This window comes from Diabrotica virgifera, chromosome 7 (genome assembly GCF_917563875.1).
Source record: "Diabrotica virgifera virgifera chromosome 7, PGI_DIABVI_V3a".
In the NCBI taxonomy this organism is placed as follows: domain Eukaryota; kingdom Metazoa; phylum Arthropoda; class Insecta; order Coleoptera; family Chrysomelidae; genus Diabrotica; species Diabrotica virgifera.
In genome coordinates, this window is record NC_065449.1 from 235490640 (window position 1) to 235508081 (window position 17442).

Sequence of the window (17442 nt, forward strand, 5' to 3'; positions counted from 1 at the left end):
AAAATATGAGCGAAAGTAAATTTGAAGAAATTGAACGGGCTTGGGAAGAAGGGTGTTCCGCAATTATTCCCGAAAAATCCAAAATCCGTTATCAAAATACCTACCAAAGTTTTTAAAAATGGTGCAAAGGCAAGAATTTAAGAATCGAAGGAAATACTCTCTTGGCATATTTCGTTCAAAGACATATGCAGTTGAAATCTCCTGGAAGCCTCTGGGCAGAATATTCAATGATTAAATCCACCGTTTTTCTTTATGATGGCATTGATATTTCCAAGTTTTCAACTTTGTTCGCGTATTTGAAGAGAAAAATGTTGGCTATAGTCCTAAGAAAGCGAGAATTTTTACACGGGAGCAATTTGAAAAATTTCTGATGGAAGCACTGGATGAAGAATTTCTAGTTCACAAGGTAATATAAGCTAGTTTAGGTAAAAGAAATACTCTAATGAAGATTTTTTCATAATTTGTAGGTCGCAATGATATTGGGAATACCTGGTGCCTGTAGAAGAGAAGAATTATATAATATTACTATGAATGACATCCAACAAACCGATGGTTTAATGATTGTAAAAGTACCCAATACAAAAACGAACATCCAGCGTACTTTTACAGTCGTTAATAAACCAGACGATAAAAGTCCATATTTAGAAATTCTGCAAAAGTATATAAAACTTCGTCCATTACAAGTAAAATCAAATCATTTGTTCTTAAGATACACCAAAGGAAAATGTTGTGCTCAAGTAATAGGGAAAGGGACAATCGGGGGCTGGCCTTCTCAAATTGTCAAATTCTTAAACTTGCCTAATCCCGAGAACTATACTGGCCATTCGTTCAGGAGGACATCAGCAACGCTTTTGGCTAATAAAGGTGTTGATGTCCTCGGATTAAAGCGTCATGGAGGTTGGCGTTCACCGACAGTGGCAGAAAGCTATGTAGAAGATTCTCTTCAAAATAAAATAGATTTTGCCGAAAAAATATTGTGCAATACTAGTAATACTACTAATGTATGCGATACTGCAGGACTTTCTGTTAGAAGTGAAACCACAGCCCAAACAAGTGGGATTTCATTAAATAATTTAACAAATTGTAACATAAGTTTCAATATTAATAAATAATTCGTTAGTTTTCTTTATTCTTTCAAAAAATAAATTAAAATTAAGAGATTTTTTAACTCAACGGTAAGTGAATTACTTACCGTCGAGTTGGAGTACTTACCGTCGAGTTGGATTACTTACCGTCGAGTTGCTAGTAAATGTCACCTACTGACGTAAAATCTCTCACGGTAAACAGTCAAAAATGATCAATCGTGCAAAAAATAATTTTAGATGGAACTGATGAAGTGTATTCATGTGTGTATGTGAGTCATACAGTCCATCTAATTTACTTACTGTTGCACGTCATTATTTACGTTAGAGATCTGAGTTGACAGTGTTGGCTAATCACAAAAAATTCTTGAACTCATTTTAAATCAAATACATCAAAACAAATTAATATTCAATGTAAATAAATAAAAATTTCAGAAATAGAAAACAAGAATTAGGTTTTAATTTTACGTTAAAGTACATAATAAAAACAGTAAATATAATGAAACAAATACTTATAGATAGTAAAGAATATAAACAAATATGAAGTGTCATCTCCGCAACTGTCAAATAAATGTTACCAATGGATGCCAAAATATCACCTTCGTTCGATTATAATTATAGTGTATTCCGTACAAATGTGGTTCATAAAAACGCTTTATAATCCATTTATACAAATTAAATGAAACATATTATTGTTTATTTCTTTAAGTTAACATTAATAGAAATCTTTAAATATTATTTCTACGCGTATATAATAAAATATGACTAGTGGCTGTAACGCCAGTGTACTCGGCAAAATGATTCTAAAAAGAACACACCTACCGCCTAAATATTTCGTGTTGGTATCATGTGACGTCTCGGGCTATGACGCGGATGACGTGCAACGGTAAGTAAATTAGATGGAGTATATATACGAAACCTCTTCAATAAAGAGTGAAGTAGAAAAGATCCGGTCTTTCTTCCATTCTCCCAAATTTGACCGACTACTCTCCACTATCTTAGTGAACTTCATATTCATAATTTTTTGAATACTACCAAAATCTAAATTTCCTAACCAATTTATTACAACTTTAATTACATGGCCAATTGGTTCAAACCAACACTACTCGAACTGTCCATTTCCTGTTTATGTACATTTTCTGACGTACCAAACTTTCTAGTCCTGTCGCCAGGAGGGGGGGGGGGTAAAAAAGGCCTCCTTAATTCAGATGGACTAACTTAAGTTTTTTTTATGTAGTTTGACCCGTAGATTACGAATTTTTTGGGTAACAGTTGATTCGGATGTCGATAAGTTTGTTATAAACAAAGTACTTGAGGAATTACATAACAGCGATTTATCGCAAAACAAATCATTTTTGTATTTTTTGGGCGATTCTCAGCAAAAAATGGTCTTACAAATTTGTTCGTAGGATGCATAGTATTCGAGATAAACCCGGTTGAACTTTCAAAAAATCGAAAAAGTACAATTTTTGAACCCGAATAACTTTTAATTCAAAAACAAAATAGCAACTCTGCTTACTGCATTTGAAAGCTCAAATCAAATTCTATCGGTTTTGATTATTTTCATTCCTAAAAATTAAGTTTTTATTTGTTAAACAAAGCCATAAACACATAGTGTTTCCCGACCAATGCATGCGTTTTAATGTACGTAATCTACGTAGAAATTGTCTTTATGCGCGCTACTCGTTCGATTTCAAATGGGAAATGCATTGAAAACATCATTCATGTGTTTATATATATAATAGCTTTGTTTGACAATGAAAAAATTAATTTTTAGCAATGAAGGTAATCAAAACCGATAGAATTTGATTTGAACTTTCAAATGCGGTAAGCAGAATTGCTATTTTATTTTTCAATCAAAAGTTATTCAGGTTCAAAAATTGCAATTTTTCGATTTTTTGAAAGTTCAACCGCGTTTATGTCGAAAACTATGCATCCTACGAAAAAACTTGTGAAAACATTATTTGCTTAGAATGACCAAAAAAAAAATACAAAACAATTGTATTGTTTTGCGAAAAATCGCTGTTATGTGATTCCTCAAGTTCTTTGTTTATAACAATCTTATCGACATCCGGATCGACTGTTACCCAAAAAAATCGTGGTCTACGGGTCAAAATACATAAAAAAACTTGGGTAAGTCCATCTGAATTAAGAAGGCCATTGTACCCCCCACTGGCGACAGGGCTATTACGAGGCACTTCAGGATTTTTAGATGACATCTAGAATATTCTAGATTTTTAATATTCCTTGTTTTGTTCAAGGGACTTTTTCTATATGGAATAAATCCTACGTATAGTTTGAAGCAGCCCTAGCAGATAGTAAAATTTCCAATATTTTTTCTAAATGCTACAATAATCAGTGCTAATCCTACCCAGTCTATTTTATTAATTAAATATTAAAAACCTATTGGTACTGATCAAGAAATTATTGCGATAATTTGATACTGGATCTTAACAATTACCTCCCGGTAATAGATACTTTCATTGTACTAATTTATACAAAAGTACTCCATGGTACTTGCGAAGAACATATAAATATGGGTGTATAAAATGTCAAAGTCAGTAAGTCTAAGTGATTGAAGCAAGATGAGGACTGCCGTAAGTTATTTGCAATTATTATTAGCTTTAGGCGGGAAGAGAAGTGGGTTAGAATTGTGAGAAATTTTCGAAAGGGTTGGGCATCACGACGCGACAAAAGGTGAATTCTGATTTAAATAAAAATGCGCAGGATAAGTCCATTTAAATATTATTAAAATATTATTCCGTATTATTATATATTGTATTTATTTTGGATACACCCCAAATGGGAAACAAATTTTGACATTTCTGTTGCTATTGCGCTAAAAGATGGAACCTCTTTACAAAATATGTATTTTATAAACGGCTAAATATCAGAATAACGATTTCTGTTACTAATAATTATTGGCATCTGTTTAATATTAATATAATCCATAAGACATTATATTTTCCGAAAATTTTGGAAATTAGTATAATAGTGGTTTGAAATATCAGATACTTTTCTTTTTAAACGTTTATAGCCCCCTAAATTTTTATGTACACACTGTATTTGGCAATTGATTAGTAGCAATTCTGTTAGATTCCAAAATTTCCAGCAAATTATGTGTTTTGGCGTAATGTTGTATATATAATTTAGAAATTGGTACCTACTGGGATTCATGGGATTTTGCAGGCAAAAGAGCATTTACATTTGATTTTTTGATTGAGAATATGTTTTTTTTTGATAACTGTGTTTCAGACTTCTATCTGTCTTGATTTTTAATAATGCTGTATAACATAAGTTACTATTTTTGCTGGGAATTAACCACATTTTTGGTTTATAATAGGTTTATTTTGACGTTTCGATTTCGACTTTGGAAATTGTGCCCAAAATGCAAATTAAACAAATTCTATTCCTGTTACTCGTACCTAAATACAAAAGATTATTTTAATAATTTAACTTTCTGTGACTTATTTTGTATTGAAAATTACTCAGACAAATTATGTTATATCGATATTTAAAGCAGATGGCTTTAAAAATTATTCTGTCAGTATTTTGGGTTGCGTTCCTTTTACGACTTTATTCGAATGTAGTATTTTAGATTGCGTAAAATTAATTTGTAACTTAATACTACTCGTCAGAGAAATCACAGCACAAAATTTGTGTTTAAAAAGACAACCCTATACAAGGATGACAGGAAAATTCTTCTCTTGGTGGTCCCATAATACATCAGGAGAAAAAAAAGAGAAAAAACTTATGATACTATCTTACATTTAGAGTACTCTTAATATGTCTTGCTATATATTAAAATAATCGTAAGGATATAAAATTTTTGATTAGATATTTTCACGGGTTGTCCCCTCCGTGGATCAGTGGTAAGGGTGCCTATCTTTTAGGCACAAAGGTCGTAAGTTCGAATCCCGGCTTGGTGAGAAATTTTTTTTTATTAAAAAATTTAATTACTGGAAATAATTTATATCCTTTTGGGATCGGTACTCACCTGACGAACCTCAGATGTTCGGTTACAATAAGCGTCTCTTTGTAAAGAAAATGAAGTCGACTTTACTAAGTAATAATAGTTGTAATAGTAATTACAAGTATTGTTTTTACTTACTGACAGTAATTACGTGCCTAACGGTGCCAAACCAAGGCCATAAAATAAAACAAAACAAACAAACAAAATTCACGGTTTACCTAATAAAAGTTCACCTAATTTTTGTTACTATTAATATTTTACTCAAATAATTAGAATCAACTCTATTACTAATAACTACATGTTCCAGTTAATAAAACTCAGACAATACTCATTCCAAGTTTCGACCAATCCTGTATACCAAAATTAAATATACGGGTATGTTAAGTTTGTACAATTCTAGAGGGTGTTAATAATTTATTATACTACAATTCTAGAGGAAGTTGATATTGCTACGAAATTATTTAAAAAAGCGTAGTTATACAGGGTGTCCCGAAAAGATTGGTCATAGATAATACCCCATATTCTGGGGTCAAAAATAGTTCGATTGAACCTAACTTACCTTAGTACAAATGTGCTCATAAAAAAAGTTACAGCCCTTTGAAATTACAAAATGAAAATAGATTTATTTCAATATATTGAAAACTAATAGAGATTTTTTTATTGAAAATGGACATGGGGCAATATTATGGCAGGAACATCTTAAAACAAAATTATAGTGAAATTTGTCCACCCCATAAAAATTTCATGGGGGTTTTGTTCCCTTAAACCCCCCAAAACTTTTGTGTACGTTCCAATTAATTCATTATTGTGGTACCATTAGTTAAACACAACGTATCTAAAACTTTTTTGCCTCTTGATATTTTTTAGATAAGCCAGTTTTTATCGGGATGCGGCTTCTTTTTTAATATGTTTACATAAAAATTTTATGGGAGTTTGGTTCCTTTAAACCCCCCAATTATTTGTGCACGTTCCAATTAAACTATTATTGTGGTATCACTAACACAGTGTTTTTAAAACTTTTTTGCCTCTTAGTCTTTTTTTGATAAGTCACCTTTTATCGAGATGTGGCTTTTTTTTCAAAATATACCTAATAATGTAAATTATAATAGTTATTTTCCTAACAAGTGCAGAAAGTCATACTTTTCCGCACGCGACTGCAGTTTGCCGAACGACGCGAAGCGAGAGTTCGGCAAACAGTCGAGTGCGGAAAAGAGAATTTCTGCAAGAGTTAGGAACAATAATTTTTCTACCAGTTTTTAAAAAATGACCAAATCTTAATCAATTAATTTAATTAATATGAAAATACATACACAAATTAATTCTTTGACAAGGTTGTCAAAACCAAAGTTTCAGCATAATTGGTAAGCATGACGACGATCTTGGTTTCCATGACGACGATTCAAAACCACTGTTATTGTCTACTGATTTGACTTTCGAATATTATGTCAAAATTTAATTTAATGTTAATTGTTAATTTCATTAATGTTAATTTCATTAAAACTTGAAAACAATAAGATATATTTGAAATAAATTAGTAAATAATATCTAAATATTAGTTATTGCATGTAATATAATTATTTTAAGGCCATATTAACATATCTAAATTAACACGCGTGCGGAAATGAAAACGCGTGCGGCAAAGTAAAACGCGTGCGGAAAAGTAACACGCGTGCGGAAAAGTAAAATTTTCTAAACAAAAATGCGTGCGAGAAAATATACATTTTTGCACGCTCGTAGAAAAATAAATGTTCAGCTTATTAACAGCTTTCTATAATCGTACTTAACCATATACAAATATGTGGTGGATTCGACAAATATTCAAAAAATCTCGATAAACACTGACTTATCGAAAAAGTACTAAGAGACAAAAAACTTTTAAAAATATTGTGTTTACCTAATAGTGCATATATGCAATAATTTTTATAGGGTGCACAAATTTCACTTAATTTTTTTTAAGATGTTGCTACTATAAAAATGCCACATGTCCATTTTCAATAAAAAATCTCTAAGAGTTTTCGATATATGAAAAAAAAAATCGATTTTCAGTTTGTAATTTCAAAGGGCTATAACTTTTTTTGTGTGCACTATTGTATATAGGTAAGTGAGGTTCAATCAACCTATCTTTGACCACAGAATCTGTGGTATAATTTATGACCAATCTTTTAGGGACACCCTGTATATACTACCCTGGAAAATATACAGGGTTTTCCATAAAAAAAAGTTTTTTCTACCGTGTCAGCCATACCGCCACTTTTACTGAAATATAGTATATTTTTAAATCAAGAGGAGTAATTCAAATTCCCCGCGACGCAAAGCTTGTTTAAAATTGGTCCAACCTCAGGCAAGTTTACTCCACTATTATCAAATTTTGACACTAGTGACATTTATAAAATTTTGACACTTCTGTCATTTTATAGGTTAATTAAAATTATATCAGAGGTTTTTGTATTTTCTACGTTATTACTTTAATTTTTAGTATATTTTTATATAAAAAAACAGTCGTTTTTAGAACTCTTTAGCGATGTAGGTACAGTAGAATACCGATTATCCGTGTGCGGATTATCCGTGCTGCGTCAAATTGCATTTTTGAGGTTTTATAAAGATAGCGTCACCGTAAATCACTTGACCAACACTCTATGCGACGAGAGGGAGACTCATAATGAATGATTTATTTTTTCTGTTATCATTTTATGGTACGTACCTATGTATGTATACACGTACATTATGTATTGTATATAAGAAATCGATGCTCGGATTATCCGTGCTTTTTAACTATCCGTGCCAACCTCCGGTCCCGAGCAGAACGGATAATCGGGGTTCTACTATATTAGTATAATATAATATTTATGGATTATCTTCAAATGTCGATATGATCAACCAAAAAAGAAGATGTATTTAATGATTTTTCTAGTGACTTTCTTGGGTGTGAATCTGTCTTTTTAAGTTTACACCTCTTGGTTTAAAAATAAAGCTTATTTCTTTTCGTGCATCTTTGAACACATGAATAATTTGGCTTCCTGGCACTAATGCCGCACCCGGTATATTGGTCATGTTGATATGGCAACTGTTCATTTTTTTTAACATTGATTTTCATTACTTTTTGTCCATTTTTATATCATGTCTTTAATTCTATATTCTGTACGTTTATGTATGTCAGCATTTGGTCTAATAATTTTCTTAGAAAATAAATTTTGTGTGATAATGCCAGAGGCTTGCTTTATGTTTTTAATGCGTTCATATTTATTTTGTTATTCTTTTTCTTAACTTATACCTAATTCTTTATACATATAGGAATATTACATAAAACAGATAATATATATTTATATAATATGTAATATACATAATATATGTAATTAAATGAAACATAATATGGAAATTTGATTTAATTTGTTCACATTATATCTTACTATTTTTAGTATATCCTCATTAGATCTTTCGATATCTGCTATCAATATATTTTTATATTTTAACTATAGACCAGTAAGGATATGTTTTTAGGTGGATGTGAGAGGTGGCATTCAGATTTTTGCGGATAAAGTTGATAAAGGTGATAACTTCGTTAATAATAATTGATTTATGCTCCTTCTCAAATATGCCCGGAACATTAATAAAAAAATTCAAATATTTAAAAATTTCGAATAACATCGATTTTTTTCTATTTTTTTGTTTTTAACTTTAAAACGATTTATTTTGGAACAAACTGGTATAGGAGTAAAACAAAGATAATTAAATTTTATATCAGATGCGATTGGTTAAAAATGTCTTAATTGATTACCCTTGCTGCAAAATAGCAATAAATATAAAATAAGGGGGCAAAACAAGCCTGTCTTTATTCAATGATTTTCCATCACTTAGGTTACACTTGGAATCTTCCTAATTCGCTTAGAAAATTTTTGTAATGTGATAAAACCGTACACCAAATTTAATTCAAATTGACCTACTAGATTTTGAATAATAATTTTGCAATCTAAACTTTTTTAAAAAATAAAATTTTTTTAAAATCTTGCACAACAAAAACTAGAACATACAAAGATTTGTCAATTTTTTTACATAATATAAAGAAACTCTCCACCTATCTAATGCACTTTACAGAATTGAAATTGGATTATTTAAGCAGCCTCAGCAATGTTTTAAAATTATAAACAATTTTTTGGCTTATTAACAAATTAGTGCTGTGGCCAGGAGGGGGTGCTACGCGCTCCTTTATTTAGATGGACTTACCCAAGATTTTTATGTATTTTTTGACCCGTAGAACACGATTTTTTTGGGTAACAGTAGTTGATCCGGATGTCGATAAGATTGTTATAAACAAAGAACTTGAGGAATTACATAACATCGATTTTTCGCAAAATAAAACATTTTTTTGTATTTCTTGGGTAATTCTAAGCAAAAAGTGATCTTATAAGTTTTTTCGTAGGATAATGCATAGTTTTCGAGATAAACGCAGTGGAACTTTCAAAAAATCGAAAAAATTAAATTTTTGAACGCGAATAACTTTTGATTAAAAAATAAAACAGCAATTCTGCTGACAGCATTTGAAAGTTTACGTCAAATTATACCGGCTTCAATTACTTGCATTGCTAAAAATTATTTTTTTTATTATTTAACAAAGGTATTTGTTTTTAAGCCAAAAAATTGTTTATAAGTTTAAAACATGGCCGAGGTCCCTTAAGTAATCCGATTTTAATTCTGTAAAGTGTATTAGATAGGTAGAGCACCCCTTTATATGTAAAAAAATTAGCCAACTTCTAAATGGTCTACTTTTTGTTGAGAAAGATTTTAAAAAATTTGAATTTTTTTAAAAACATTTATATTGCAAATTTATTATGCAAGATCTATCAGGTCGATATTAATGAAATTTGGTACACGGTTTAATTATATTACAGAGAATTTCTTAAGTGAATTACTAAGGTTCTAAGTGCCACCAAAGTGGTTAAAAGCGTTGCATAACAACAGGCGTATTTTGCCCCATTATTTTGTATTTATTGCTATATTGCAGAAAAGATAATACGTTAAGACATTTTTGACCAGCCGTGTATCATACAAAATTCAATTATCTTTATTTTATTTCTTTACGACTTTGTTCCAAAATGAATCGTTTTAAAGTTATAAGCAAAGAAAGGAGAAAAAATCGACGTTTTTTGAAATTTTTAAATATTTTAATTTTTTTATTAATGTTCCGGGCATATTTGAGAAGGAGCATAAGTCAATCATTATTACTAAAGGTGTCACCTAACTTTATCTGCAAAAATCCGAATGCCACCTGTCACATCCAAAAATAGACTTTTTTTCACAAATCCTTACTGGTCTACTAGGCGAATAAATAATTTTAAACTGCCGCGCCGTTCCCTGATTGTATTCCAAGCGAAAATATATACCTACATATTATTAACTTGAGTAATTTACTTAGAAACCTTAACTATCATCAATTTTCAGGTAATAATATTAATAATATTTGTATCCTCTGCATTAGCTGCCCAAGGACCACTTCGGGAAAAAGATATTATTCCAATAATAAGTCAGGACAGGCAATTTAATTTTGATGGAACGTTTCGCTCATCATATAAAACCGGGAATGGTATAACTGTAGAAGAGGAAGGTTTCTTAAAAAATGCTGGTAAGCGAATCTGCAACATTTTTAATAATATTCTGAACAATATATCTGGCAACATGTCTAGTAGTACTACTAACTTAAGTATATTGCATTATTTTTCTTTGCTGTTTCGCTTGCACAATATTTCCTAGCATTTTCAAGGTTGAAAGACTTTTGAAAATCTTGAATGGGTTTTGAAAATGTTCTTCTCTTGAAAATAGCATAAAGTGGGTACTCCGCAAAATATTTGGAGTTATAAACGACCGAAGGCAAAACTTGAACCTTTGAATTACACCAACTCTTTGATGAACGAGACGTAACGTTCATTAAAGCACAAATATATAGATGGGCTGGATATATAATACGAATGCCACACAACACTATTGTTAAAAAGGTAACCACAGGACAAATAAGGAGATATAGTAACTCAACAGAGTGAAATACTGCAAACATGGACTGAATTCTTCAAAGAGAAGTTTGAACAAAACGGAGATTTACTATACTATGAAATTATACTGGATCAAACGGATACCAGAGAAACAACCCCCCTTCAGTAGCTGAAATGCAAGAAGCAGTTACCAGACTGAAAAAAAAACAAGTCACCTGGATTGGACAACATTAGCGCAGAATTAATAAAAGAAGGCGGAGACTCCCTATTGAATGCGATACACGCACTTATAGTGAACATATGGAATAATAAACCACTGACACAAAACTGGAATACCGGAGTAATCATTCCACTATATAAAAAGGGAGATCAGCTTCAATGTAACAACTGCCGGGCAATAACGCTACTGACTGTGGCATTAAAAATACTGTCAAATATTGTGTATGAGCGATTGAGACCATATGCAAAACAAATAGTTGGGGGATACTCATCTCATTGATATAGTAAAAGAAACACTTAAGGTACAAAGCAGGGTTTGAATTCAAAACGCACTAACAAGTACAATCCATGTTAGAACGGGCCTACGACAGGGAGATGCCCTGTCCTGTATTCAATTTAATAACACATTAGAGAAAATAATTAGAGAGTCATAAGTCAACACCAGAGGAACAATAATAACAAAAAGTGTATAAATATCGGTATTTGCAGATGATGTTGATATCATAGCTAGAAGCAAAAGAGAAATGATAGAAGCATTTAATGCTATAGAAAGAACGCACAAAACAGTGGCCTAAATATTAATGAAATAAAAACCAAATACATGAAGGCCAGCAGATCGACAGGCCAAAGAAACCTACAGAATCTGACAATAGGAGACTATAACATCGAAAGCGTAAAATTTTTTTACATATCTAAGTTCACTAGTTACCGCAGATAACAATGTTAGCGAAGAAGTTAAGAGAAGAATACATATTGCTAATAACAACATATATAATGGACTCATTAAACATCTAAGATTTAACAAAATCACGAGAAAAACCAAATGCAAAATATACAAAACCCTGATAAAACCGGTCCTTATATATGGATCAGAGACAAGGACACTGACGAAAAACGATGAGAACTTATTAGGTACGTTTGAACGAAAAATCCTTATACACATATATAAGGGGGTGAAAGAAAATGACGTATGGCGCAGAAGATATAATTTTGAACTATACGCAGCATACAACCAACCCGACGTCATAACATCCATAAAGATCGGACGTCTGCGCTGGATAGGCCATGTTGAACAAATGTTGGAGACCGAAACACCAAAACACATAATGAAGCAAACACCAGTAGGGAGAAGGTCAAAGAGAAGACCCAAACTTAGATACATGGAACAAGTGGAACAAGATCTGAAAACACTCCAGATTACCCAATGGAAGAACAAAGCAAGGAACAGAACAGAATGGCGGAAAATACTAGAACAAACCAGGACCCAAAAATGGTTGTCGAGCTACTGATGATGATGACAGGAACACCTGTATGAATAAGAAGCAGGAACTGATCTCGAATTTGGTGGTTAGTTTAAGTTGAAACTGATTTAGGGATATTAAAAATCAGAAGATGGTAAGACATCTCCATAAACCGAAGAGAATATGGCGACAAATCTTAGAGCAGGCCCATATCCACAAAGGATTGTCAACTCAAAGAGGATGATAATGAATGTCTACTACACTACTACTCTACTCTACTTTATTTTACTACTCTTTTTTTTATTTACTTGAAGCTTGAAGCCCATATAAAGGGAAATGCTATGGTGTACTACCAATCATTATATATCATCTATATATCTTGGAGTAACTCTGGACCGGTCCCTCACCTACAGACAACACTGCATAAAAACGAGAGGGAAGTAACAACTAGGAACAGCATACTCAGAAAGCTAACGGGAATGAAATGGGGTGCACGTCCTGGCGTCTTAAGAACAACGGCACAGGCACTGTGTTTCACAACTGCTGAATATGCGTGCCCAGTTTGGGGCAGATCTGTCCACGCTAAACAAGTTAATACTGCGCTAAATGAAACATGCAGGATAGTAATGGGGTTCATGAAACCAACTCTACTCTCAAACCTATATAAAGCAGCGGATTTTTCAGAACTCTCAACACGCATAGGCGTTGCAGAGCACATAGAGAAAATTAAACGGATTGAGGACGAGCGGCATGTTCTATACCAGGGGTGGCCAAACTGTGGCTCGCGAGCCACATGTGGCACTTTGAAAAAGTATTTGTGGCTCTTAATAAATGTCCCTGAATTACTTTTAATTTTTGTGTTTCAAAATGTGGCAAAAAATATAAAAGAATAAGCGTAACATCAGGACTTAGACAAGGAGACCCATTATCACTGTTGCTATTCAGTTTGGCCTTAGAATATCTAACAAGTAAAATATCATCTGAGCTGACAGGAGGATTTGCGAATCGAGGATAAAAACTATTGTTGGCCTTTGCTAATGATATAGGTGCAGTCGATCATTCTACAAGAGACGTGAGAGAGGTGTTTTTATAACTCGAGGAAGAAAGAGGTAGTCTGGGCCTTCGAATAAATGAAGAGAACACGAAATACATGCTAGTAACCCAAAATCTAAGACCAGGAGTAAGGCAGAAAATAGCTATTAATGACCACAACTTCGAAGTAGTAAGAATTTAAATATCTAGGAAGGGTAATCACAGATGACAATCACATTGTAAAAAGAGGTCTTAGCAAGGATAGCTGCGTGGAATAGAGCATTATACTCCCTATCATCATCACTAAGATTTAAGCTGCTAAAAAAACAATCTAAATTAAGACTATATAGCCAATTATTCGCCCAATTGTTAAATATGGAAGTGAAACTTGGACTTTACATCAGTGGGAAATAACTCTTCTTCAGATGCAAATCCACTAATGGATGTTAGCGATCACATTTTCCATTAGCTCTCTGTTCTTTGCAATATGTATCAGATATTAATTGTCGTTAATCCCTGTCCATTGCCTTATTATGTTTCGGAGCCAGGACATTTACTTGCGTCCCATTCCTTTCTTGCCTTTAATTTAACCCTCGATTATAAGTTGGAGGAACTGGTATTTTTATTTCGCATGATGTGACCTAGATACACAGTTTTCTTTTCCGTGATGGTTTCGAATAGTTGGCGTTCTTTGTTGATTCTTTTAAGGACATCTACATTTGTGACTTTCGCTGTCCATGGTGTCTTTAGGATATGGCGATAAAGCCACATTTCGAAAGCTTATAATCTGTTTATATCCCTCGTTTTGAGTGTCCAGCCCTTTACGCCATATAGCAGCACTGACCATACGAAGCACTTAGTAAATCTTAGTCTCAGTTGAAGATCGAACTCTGAACAGGTCAGTACCTTCCTGAATTTTACGAAAGCTTGTTGAGCTTGCTCAATTCGACCTTTTACTTCCATGTCCGATGCCCAGTCTTCAAAAAGCCACGATCCCAGGTTTTTAAATTTGCTCAGTTTTTCAATGGACTTGGTATTCAGTGTTATGGTGAAGTTTTAAAGTGAATCCATGTTTCTGGAGATGATCATCAATTTGGTCTTTTTGGTATTAATCTCTAATTCCAGTCTCTTAATGTATTCTCTGATTATAGTGACGAAGTTGTTAAAGATCCGCTACGTTGTCACAAATTAAATAAATAAGCTACTGGTAAATAAATAAGCTGCTGGTATTTGAAAGCAAAGTCCTCAGAATGATATTTGGTCCTCAAAGAGATGAATTGACAGAAGAGTGGTACTGAAAACATCATCAGACATACAAAAGCTAAGATAAGATGGGCAGGTCATGTGGTAGATCAAAGGAAGACAGAGTGTTAACGGTTTTTTTGAGAGGCGATAGAAGACTAATAGGCCATGCCAGAAAAAGATGGAAGGATGATAAAGAATCCACGTATCCTGAGTTAGTAAAGGCTGCTTGTAGAATTATTTGCATATTTGAAACAACGATGTGAACCACTTTATTTCACTTTAAAATTCGTGAAATCCAAACAGTTAGAGAAAAATTTAATACCTTTTTTACACTTTTTTAATAATTGTTTAATTGCGGCTCGCGAAAAATTTCAAATTTTGAAAAATGGCTCGGACTATCAAGGAGGTTGACCACCCCTGTTCTATACAAAGCTCGAATATCACGAAAGCGACTAAAATCCAGGGAAACAGTGCAGGATGAACCGCCTAAATATTTTCCTCTTCCTCAGGTTCAATAGACCGGCCAGTCTCTAGACTTTAAAACTTGGGAAACTATGAATAAGATAAGAACGGGGGCCACTCCGGTGAAATCAAACATGGTAAAATGGGGAAAATAGACCAAGATGGTGTGAACTGTGACTGTGGAAAAACACAGAATAGGGAACATCTTCTTACATGTCGAAACTGTCCTTATCGGTGTACCCTCGAAGATTTGTGGCTCGCCAACGAACATGGAAGACGATCTTCTTCTTAAGGTGCCGAGACCGTTTGTCGATCGTTGGCTCTCATGTTGCCCAGCATATTAACAATCATTGTCTTATTTACAGCCGCACAAAATAGTTCAGTGCTAGTTTTCCCAAACCATTGGCTTAGGTTTTTAAACCAAGAAGTTATACGGCGGCCCACACTTCTTTTTCCCATTATTTTACCTTGCATGACAAGGTGAAATATGTCAAATTTTTCTGGGTGGCGCATTATATGACCAAAGTATTCCAATTTGCGCCTTCTAACCGTGTTCACTACTTCGCAACTTTTATTCAAACGTTGCAAAACCCTTTCGTTTGTGACTCTTTCTACCCAACTGATCTTCTGAATACGGCGGTAGACCCACATCTCAAATGCTTCTAGGTTTTTTAAAAGCGAGTCTGTCAGGGTCCACGCTTCAATCCCGACGACGATACTGGACCGAAATTTTATGAATGACTTGTCCGGACACGATAAAGTAAGTAAAGTAAAGTAACCAATCATCATGCGATGATTGTTTAAAAGGTAATGTAATGTTACATTTAAAATAATTCTAACATCTAAGCTAATACAAAATGTCTGGTTTAATTATCATCATCATCATCGTCATGGGTTCGATTAGTTTTTATGGATCTTAGCCGGCTCTATTTCGACAGTTTATGCCATTATGCCTTTGGTTTTTCCATTTATATGATTCGTGACTCGCGTATTTCCCTATAATACTGATGTATTTCACATTTCACTCGCGTAGTATTAACAGAGTATTGCTTTGTTTCATGCACACTTTTTTATAAAGGGTTGTGATTTCTTTAATGTTGTTATCTGAGCCTGCTGATTTTTAATTTTTTACGTCAACTGCACACTAATTTTTCTGTTGCCTGTTTGATACTATATGTTATTTTCGGTTGATTTACATACGGGCTATAGAAACTTTTTGATCCATGTTTTAAATGTATCTCCTTGTTCCTTGATTATGTATGCATTTGCATTTTCTTATTATAGGTTTAAATCCATTTCCACTTTCATTTATGATTTGGTCGAATTCTCTAGTATCTGGTGGCTTACTTTTTGTTATACATTCTATTTAATAAGTTATTGTATATTATTTTTTTATTTTAGGAAACAAAGACACTGAGTCAGAGCAAGTACAGGGCGCATTTCAATACACAGCACCAGATGGCTCTCCAATCCAGGTAACCTACATAGCAGACGAAAATGGTTTCCGAGCTACAGGACCTCATCTTCCAGTACCTCCAGTTGACGATAAAACACCACCACCCATTCCATTGGCCATCTTAAAATCACTTGAATATAATGCGGCACATCCAGAAGAAAATGATGATGGAGAAGGAAAGATTAGACCACCAAGACGATTCTAGTTTTTGTATTTAAAGAAAAAATGATGATGGACAAGGAAAGAATCTTCATTGACGAAGATTCTAGTTGTTGTATTTAAACGATTTTTATGCAATTTTCTGCATAAATTAATAAATGATATTTAAATGTTTTTAAATAAATATTTCTTAACAAGAATGCATTTATTTGATTTTAAAATTTATTTAATTTTACATTTATTTAATTTACCTATTTATACATAGAAGATGTTTATGTAGAGTCTGCTTACTGAAAAGATTTTTGCAGAAAAATTAATGATAAATAAAAAAAATAGAAATAATTAAATAATTATGAATATCATCGAGTTACTACCGTTTAAAAAAAGGTGTAAGTTTCTCGTTTTCTAGACCCAGAGATATTGCAAATTTTTCATGGCGCCCCTTTTATATAATTTAATAAAAAGTGAAAAATGTAGGTTCTGCTTTTCTAAATATTTTGAATTTTTTGTTTTTCTCTAAGGTAAAAATTTGTTAAGATATGGCTTTTTAAAATTTTCATAGAATCTTAATTATTGACAAGTTCAAAAAATA

At 32.7% G+C, this 17442-nt stretch overlaps 1 protein-coding gene across 1 annotated transcript; it reads left to right on the forward strand.

Annotated features, from left to right (window-relative positions):
* The first annotated feature begins 3546 nt into the window (after window positions 1-3546).
* On the forward strand, window positions 3547-17050 carry LOC114325716 (endocuticle structural glycoprotein SgAbd-2-like). The gene is made up of 3 exons (XM_028273846.2): window positions 3547-3679; window positions 10492-10672; window positions 16637-17050. Exons 1-3 carry the CDS (start codon window positions 3668-3670, stop codon window positions 16894-16896), a joined length of 453 nt encoding a protein of 150 aa, XP_028129647.1. The 5' UTR covers window positions 3547-3667; the 3' UTR covers window positions 16897-17050.
* The last annotated feature ends 392 nt before the right edge of the window (window positions 17051-17442 follow it).

What these genes read in the sequence shown, in the direction of transcription:
- LOC114325716 (XM_028273846.2), top strand. An exon ending in AGGTTTCTTAAAAAATGCTG is followed by an intron (nt 10,673 to 16,636) that starts GTAAGCGAATCT and finishes TTTTTATTTTAG; the next exon opens with GAAACAAAGACACTGAGTCA.